General features: G+C 38.4%; 2 protein-coding genes across 2 annotated transcripts; both read left to right on the forward strand.

The window, feature by feature from the left end:
- Positions 1-269: 269 nt before the first annotated feature.
- On the forward strand, positions 270-3,186 carry SARC_04623 (hypothetical protein; the record flags this gene model as incomplete). The annotated part of the gene is made up of 4 exons (XM_014301531.1): positions 270-392; positions 1,006-1,138; positions 2,358-2,450; positions 3,087-3,186. Exons 1-4 carry the CDS (start codon positions 344-346, stop codon positions 3,184-3,186), a joined length of 375 nt encoding a protein of 124 aa, XP_014157006.1. The 5' UTR covers positions 270-343.
- Positions 3,187-5,380: 2,194 nt separating this feature from the next.
- SARC_04624 (hypothetical protein) lies at positions 5,381-8,014 on the forward strand (the record flags this gene model as incomplete). Its single annotated transcript, XM_014301532.1, has 3 exons — positions 5,381-5,499; positions 7,060-7,141; positions 7,901-8,014. The coding sequence occupies 3 exons, from the start codon at positions 5,381-5,383 to the stop codon at positions 8,012-8,014; spliced, it is 315 nt and encodes a 104-aa protein (XP_014157007.1).
- Positions 8,015-8,616: the final 602 nt, after the last annotated feature.

Here is an 8,616-nt window from a genome sequence, read left to right on the forward strand (position 1 = left end):
TTTATGCACATATTTAGATTAATGCGTGTTTGTCTATATACATATCTATACGTTTGATATTACTTTACCGCCGTCAGTGGAATAGACTTCTTGTGAGTGTATTTTGCCTAATGTGTATATCATTCTATTATATGTACATCATTAACTCAAATGCGCATCATTATATTATGTGCACATATCTAGACATACTATCTTTGACCTACATGCGTATACACATACCGGTATCATTTTTTTCGCCTATAACGGGATCTGAATTCCATTGTATTGCAGTCGCCGAGTGAGTGTTGATCCGGTGCTGCACGGAGCGTCTAAAGTTCTCATCACCAAACTGTCTGGCAACAGAATGGTCAGTGAAGGGGACTCGTTTACTTTGGAAAAGCACAAATCACTCGGTAGGCATACTGGGGGTGTGCGATATGGGTGTATGTGTGGGTCATACGAGTATGTGTTATGCGTTCTACCTGTTCTGATTTGAGACGCTAAACATACATACACACACATATATATATATATATGTGTGTGTGTGTGTGTGTGTGTGTGTGTGTGTGTATGTATCATGTTGCATATCCGCAATGTGGTTTCCGTTGCTAATTCATATATCAACATCACAGAATTGAATATACAAATCACTTGTAACTTGTTCACTTATGTGGTGTGCTCGTGTTACATCTCGTTACATAGCATATTAACAGCGTAAGAGATTCTTAACCACACAACACAAAATGGCGTGAGAGATTATGAACAACCAAACAGATGTGTTTTCTTTGGCCGTTTGGTTGGCACGACATAGAAGCTTTTGACTGTAGACATATCCACAGAATCGTTACCTGCGTGCGGTCTATTGCTTCTGTACACATCTATGGTGAATTCCTGATGTTTTGGACTACCTACCTTAATAACACCTATGCGTATGGAGGTATCCACCCTCACAAACACGAGTCGGCTCCTCCTTAGCAACGCTACGGTTGCTATGCAGCTCTATACCTTCGCACTGTGATTCCCCAGGTGTAGGCCAAGGCAGGCGACGGTCGAGATTGGGACAGCAACAGACACTGACGATCCATGAACACACAGACAGTGCACCCGCTAGCCCTATGATTGGTGCAGGGGGGCTGGCAGATCAGCACGCCACATTGAAGTGTGATCTATTGATATTTATTAATGTATATACATATAGATATATATATATATATATATATAGATATATATATATATATATATAGTTGTGTGTGTACATGGAATTTGTGGGAGTGATTATGTGTGTGTTTAGATACATGCATACACTTACTGACATTCGTGCAGGGACGTCAGATAGGAGGTAGGGCGCATATACATCTGGAGCAATTGCGCTTGGGATAGGCAAAGTTACAGAACATGTGGGTGTGCGCTTTCACAAGAACCTGAAAATAACCGAACAATCAGCTGTAGCTCAGCTCATGCGTGTTGCTTCAGTTTCACAGTGAGTGTTTGATAATGCCTCTGCAAGTGTTGTAGGTGTATGGGCCCGGGCGTATTGTCTGAGCGCTACATTTACATATACACATTCACATTATTTGTTCTTTGTGTGTCACATATAGCTACATTAATATATACACATTCACATTCTTTGTTCTTTGTGTGTCACATATAGCTACATTTACATATACACATTCATATTCTTTGTTCTTTGTGTGTCACATATAGCTACATTTACATACACACATTCACATTCTTTGTTCTGTATGTATCACATTTAGCTATATTTACATATACACATTCACATTCTTTGTTGTGTATGTATCACATATAGCTACATTTTCATATACACATTCACATTCTTTGTTGTGTATGTATCACAAATAGCTACATTTTTATATACACATTCACATTCTTTGTTGTGTATGTATCACAAATAGCTACATTTTCATGTACACATTCACATTCTTTGTTCTTTGTGTGTCACATATAGCTACCTTTCTGTTGTGTATGTATCACATATAGCTACATTTACATATGCACATTCACATTCTTTGTTCTTTGTGTGTCACATATAGCTACATTTACCACATTCACATTCTTTGTTCTGTATGTATCACATTTAGCTACATTTACATATACACATTCACATTCTTTGTTCTGTTGTATCACATTTAGCTACATTTACATATACACATTCACATTCTTTGTTCTGTTGTATCGCATATGCCTGTGCCTATTATTCATACACCTCCATGTTATTACACCTGTATGATGCCACATACACCTATGCCTTTAGTCCATCTGCCTCCATGCTATTGCTTATAAGAATATATTGTGATATCTACGCATGCCTGTTAAATTGAAATCATTTCCATTAATTTTTATTTACTCTGAAACAGCAGTGCATGCAGATCGTCCAGCAGCATAACTATACGAGACTCAACTGCACAACGCAACAGCACATGGGCACAGCACACGCGCAAGAAGAGTGGGTATGTAGTGCATATAGATACAAGTATGTATGTATATAGACATGTATATATATATATGTATATATATATATATTTATATATATGTGTGTGTGTGTGTGTATGTATGTATGTATGTATGTATGTATATGCCTATAAATATACATACATATATATATGTACATATTTATATATATATGTACATATTTATATATGTGTGTGTGTGTGTGTGTGTGTGTGTGTGTGTGTGTGTGTGTATTTATATTGATGTATAATTATGTATGCGTGTGTGTGTACATATATGTATATATATCTCTATACATATACATCTTTATAGTATATCTATATAAATATATATATTTGTATTATATTATGATATTTATATATATATGCGTGTATATATATATAGTGTGTGTGTGTGTTTATTTTTTGTATGTATTTATTGTATGTAGGTATGTCGGTATGTAGGTATGTATGTGTACGTATATATATATATATATTCATATATATATATATATTTATTCATATTATATATATATATGTGTATGTTTGTGTGTGTGTGTGTGAGTATCTACGTATCATTTTGGCCCAAAATTCTCTTTATTTTCATATGTATCTTCACTCCGAACCTACTCACTATACTATCTTGAATGTCTCCAGGACATTTTCGGCCCTAAACAATTCCTCGCCAGGTCTAGGAGTATCCCCGCTGCGGCGGCGCAAGTCCTCAGTTGCGGCAAGATTGTCAGGCGGTGAGTGAGTTATACTGTACATAGCAACTACCTGTCACAGACAATGACTGAATGCGTACTGGTTATGAAGCATAACGGTTGTCGTGTGTTTCTACCCACATGGGGTTTGCTGTATTGAACTGAGTTGTGACTATCATTTGCCTATCCTAGTTCTCGCTGTGCCATGTGACATTGCATATCATATATATTATATATATTATATATATTATATATATCAGATATGTTTATATATTATATGTATTGTATGTATCATATATATTATTTTATAAATATTATAAATTACATGTTGCATATTTATTATATTATGTATTTACATATTATATTATATATATATGCAAACACATAAGCCTCTGCCACCTATCATTAGCCTCCCCTCCTTTGCTGTTTTGGGCCCGAGCGAGTTCTCAGTATAGAACATTCACCAACTGACTGAGTGCTCCGTTGATTCTTCGGGCGATATCGGCCGAATGTTTTCCGTGTGGCTACAGAACTCACGAAACAATCTCACGAACGGATATACATATACGTACACACCTGACAGACGCACATATTACATATACATTTATATCGTAAATACGATTATCTCATATATAATCACATCTCTTTGTAAATATAAATCTCAAGTATACGTACATTTAATATACAGGACTCATCATATGTACGTTAAGATCATATACAAGTACGTATCACATTTACGTACATCTCAAATATACGTCCACACCTAGTATTCGCACCTGTCACATATACGTATATGTTGTATACACGCACATTTCATATATACGTACTTGTTGCATATCCGTGCATATCTTATATGTGTACACAGTATAAACGTACTTAGTACATATTCGTGCATACCATATATACGTACACAGTATATACGTACTTATTACATATTCGTACATATCCTGTATACGTATATATAAAATATTCGCATATAGCACATAGACGTCCATTTCGTATATACGTTCATGTTACAGAGAAGCACATGTCATATACGTATATATCGTAATACGTACATATTGTGTATGCGCACATCTCACACATACGCATATATCATATGTACCTGCATGTGTGCGCGCTCATGTTACCAACAGATTCTGAGGCAAAGAAGCAGAGTCGATTGTCAGCTCGCTCAAGCACACAGCTTTTCGCCGTTGCTCACTCACCAGGTATGTGTACGGCGTGTGTGTGTATGTATATACGTGTGTGTGTGTATATACGTGTGTGTGTGTATATATATACGTGTGTGTGTGTGTATATGTATACGTGTGTGTGTGTGTGTGTATGTATGTATGTATATACGTGTGTGTGTATACGTGTGTATGTATGTATGTATATACGTGTGTGTGTGTCTATGTATATACGTGTGTGTGTGTATATACGTGTGTATGTATGTATATACGTGTGTGTGTATGTTATACGTGTGTGTATATATACGTGTGTGTGTATATACGTGTGTGTGTGTTTATACGTGTGTGTATGTATATACATATGTGTGTGTATACACGTGTGTGTGTATGTATTTACATGTGTATGTGTGTGTGTAGACGTGTGTGTATATGTATGCATATACGTGTGTGTATATGTATGCATATACGTGTGCGTATATGTATGCATATACGTGTGTGTACATGTGTGCATATACGTGTGTACATGTATGCATATACGTGTGTATATGTATGCATATACGTGTGTGTATATGTATGCATATACGTGTGGATATGTATGCATATACGTGTGTGTATATGTATGCATATATGTATGCATATACGTGTGTGTGTGTATCTACATACCTGTACCTGTTAGTGTTCGTACGTGTGTGTACGCTTATATGTCTACTACGTCTGTTTGTGTGCGAGTGTACTACAGTTGTGTATATATGTATATGCGTGCATATTTTGCAGGTATGAGGGTGTCTTGAATTTCAGGACATGGGTGTGTATACGAGCGCGTGTCTTGTGTATTTGTAGACGTATATCAATGTATATATATATATATATGTATATATACTATTCATATAGGTTATTATGGTTCTCTACAGTATAGAATTACAAAGTATATACCTATATCTACCTATAGCAGCTCAACACAAGGTCGATTGCCTCATCCCTTGCATCCTGTATACATGTATCTTTCCCTTGGCTAAGATCTCTCTCTCTCTCGCCCGTGTGCGTAGTGCGTATGCGTACATCACTTGCGCACATGAACAGTGAGCCGCACACAGCCCCAGTGACTAATTCTGAGAGCAGTGAGGGCATAGGGTCGCCTTTTCTGCAGAGCAGAGACACAAGCACCTGCGGACCTCTGGTGGACCTGCCGGGGTGAGTTTGCGACAGTGTTTGCGACAGTGTTTCCGATGGCCGTGTGCGCATAGAGAGTGCAGGGCCATTGCGGTCAGTGGCTTTGTGAGCGAATTAGAGAGAATAAGATCACACGAGAGAGACAAATGATGGGTGGCCTGATGTCAGTGTGTGTGTGATGTCATATGTTGTTCGTGTGGGTTATGAGTATTCTGTGTGTCGTGAGGGTATATGTCTATGGCTGTGCAAGCAGCAGAGGTGTACATGCCGGTGCGTATTAGGTGCCTTGAGGTGTGTGTGTGTGCATTGTGGTGTGTGTGTGCGCATTGTGTAGTGATTGATACTACAATAACAGATGGGGTGAGTATAAGTTGCTAGACGAGGTCTTCTTGTTTTTTAATCCCGTGTGGATAGCCTGTTGACGTGAGTCAGTGTGTGTTGTTTCAATTGTCATAGATGGATTTTTTAGGGTTTTAGGGTTTCTGATAGATGGGTGTGTATTACAACTCAGTTTATACGTTTTCTGCGTATTATTACAACTCAGTTGATACGTTTTCTATTATTACAACTCAGTTGATACGTTTTCTATTATTACAACTCAGTTGATACTTTTTCTGCGTATTATTACAACTCAGTTGATACGTTTCCTACGTATTATTACAACTCAGTTTATACGTTTTCTATTATTACAACTCAGTTTATACTTTTTCTGCGAATGATTACAACTCAGTTGATACTTTTTCTGCGTATTATTACAACTCAGTTGATACGTTTCCTACGTATTATTACAACTCAGTTTATACGTTTTCTATTATTACAACTCAGTTTATACGTTTTCTATTATTTCAACTCAGTTTATACTTTTTCTGCGTATTATTACAACTCAGTTTATACGTTTCCTACGTATTATTACAACTCAGCTTATACGTTTTCTATTATTACAACTCAGTTTATACGTTTTCTGCGTATTATTACAACTCAGTTTATACGTTTCCTACGTATTTTTACAACTCAGTTGATACGTTTCCTACGTATTATTACAACTCAGTTGATACGTTTCCTACGTATTATTACAACTCAGTTTATACGTTTTCTATTATTACAACTCAGTTGATACGTTTCCTACGTATTATTACAACTCAGTTGATACGTTTCCTACGTATTATTACAACTCAGTTGATACGTTTTCTATTATTACAACTCAGTTTATACGTTTCCTACGTATTATTACAACTCGGTTTATACTTTTTCTGCGAATGATTACAACTCAGTTGATACGTTTCCTACGTATTATTACAACTCAGCTTATACGTTTTCTATTATTACAACTCAGCTGGTACGTTTTCTACCTATTTAATTGACACATACTTAAGTAAGACATTTCGTATGACACACTTAGGTTGTGTGTGGTGCCATGGCTTGATGCTTCTTATTTTTGCCACAGATTCTTTGAGCTTGTGTGCCCTTATCTCAGCTGTCTCTGATTGGCTGTTTGTGTCTTATTTTGCCACAGATTCTTTGAGTTTGTGTGCCCTTTTCTTATCTGTCTCTGATTGGCTGTTGTGTCTTCTTTTGCCACAGATTCTTTGAGTATGTGATTGATGGCATGTGCACTTGCTTGGATGCCATTGGCGATGGACTTAAGTTTGCTAAGCTGCTAGAGGTATGTCTCTGTGGTGACAGAGTGGGTGGTGACTGTGTTCCTTGGGTTGTATGAGTGGGTGGTGACTGTGCTCCATGGGTTGTGTGAGTGTGTGGCCTTTGCGTACGTTTGTAACCATGGCAACGTATGCACACCCGAGTGTAATGTACGCATGTATATTTGTAGTTGAATGCCCGGTGCTCCTTCTGTGGGTAGCAATGCTCGTTTAATGCGTATTGGAAGGGCAGTCACACAGTTGCAGAGCGTAGTGGATGTGTACACATGTGATCACAACAATACATACATAACAATACGTATAAAACCGTGTGCGTATATAACGATACGTATATATCAATACATATATACCAGTATTAGTACATATCATTCGTACATAACAATACGTGTATAACAATACGTGTATAGCAATTCGTGTATGACAATACGTACATAGTATATAACAATACACGTATAACCATACGTATATGACAATGCATACATAACGGTATCCTTATATAGTATTACGTACTTAACAACACAAATACATATACACGTATATAACAGTCCGTATATCCCTCCAGCCCACAAATCCGCATAAACTACCGCGTCTACACGTCTGTGTTTAACGTGTTGTATGCTGACGTGTTGTTATTCCTGCTGTTTCTTTGTGCTACACGTCCGTGTTTGCCATGTTGTATGCTGACGTGTTGTATGCTGACGTGTTGTATGCTGACGTGTTGTATGCTGACGTGTTGTTTGTCATTCCCGTTCCTTGGTGCTCAGAGTGACGAGTGCAGAGAGGTCGTGAGCAATCTGCGCACCAGCTGCGAGAAATTGGGCCAAAGCCACATCAGCGCAGCAGCACAGGTTGGTCAACGCGTGGGGCATTCCGTTTAGGGGTCAGTGGGTGGTTTAGTTGAGGGTTTGTGTTTCAGCTGCGTATAATCCGTTGCTGTCATACATCCAACAGAGTGTTCGCCTGTGTTAGGTGACTAGCCATTTAATGTGCATGCACATAGCTCTGGTTTAGGGTTTTAGGGTTAGCATACAAATTCATCTGCTTCAGAGTTTTAAGTTTGCATACAGATCTGCTTTGGGGTTTTAGGGTTTGCATACAGACTGGTCCACTTGATACCATCCCGTGTGCACGTGATTGTAGGGTGTAGGGCTCAACCCGTCGTCATAGCAACTGCATTACCTACCTACACGTGTGTGTGGCTGCGGCTGTACCTTCGGGCACAGTATGAGTGTTATCTGTGCTCTCCCATGCGGTCTGCCATGTCTGTGGCTGACGTCACAGCTGTCACACACGACATGACACGCCACGTGACGTTTAACTGACGGATCGTTTGGGCGTTTTGTGCCAACCGACAGAAGAAGATTTGGACTTTGGAGGGCCTGGCTGTGCGCCTCATACGCATTGTAAGTCGTTTGCTCGTCCCGCTTTGTGTCCCGCTTTTAAGCCATTCCGCTCTCTCACTTTCTGTGTGTGTCTGTGT

This window comes from Sphaeroforma arctica (genome assembly GCF_001186125.1).
Source record: "Sphaeroforma arctica JP610 unplaced genomic scaffold supercont1.267, whole genome shotgun sequence".
Lineage (NCBI taxonomy): Eukaryota > Ichthyosporea > Ichthyophonida > Sphaeroforma > Sphaeroforma arctica.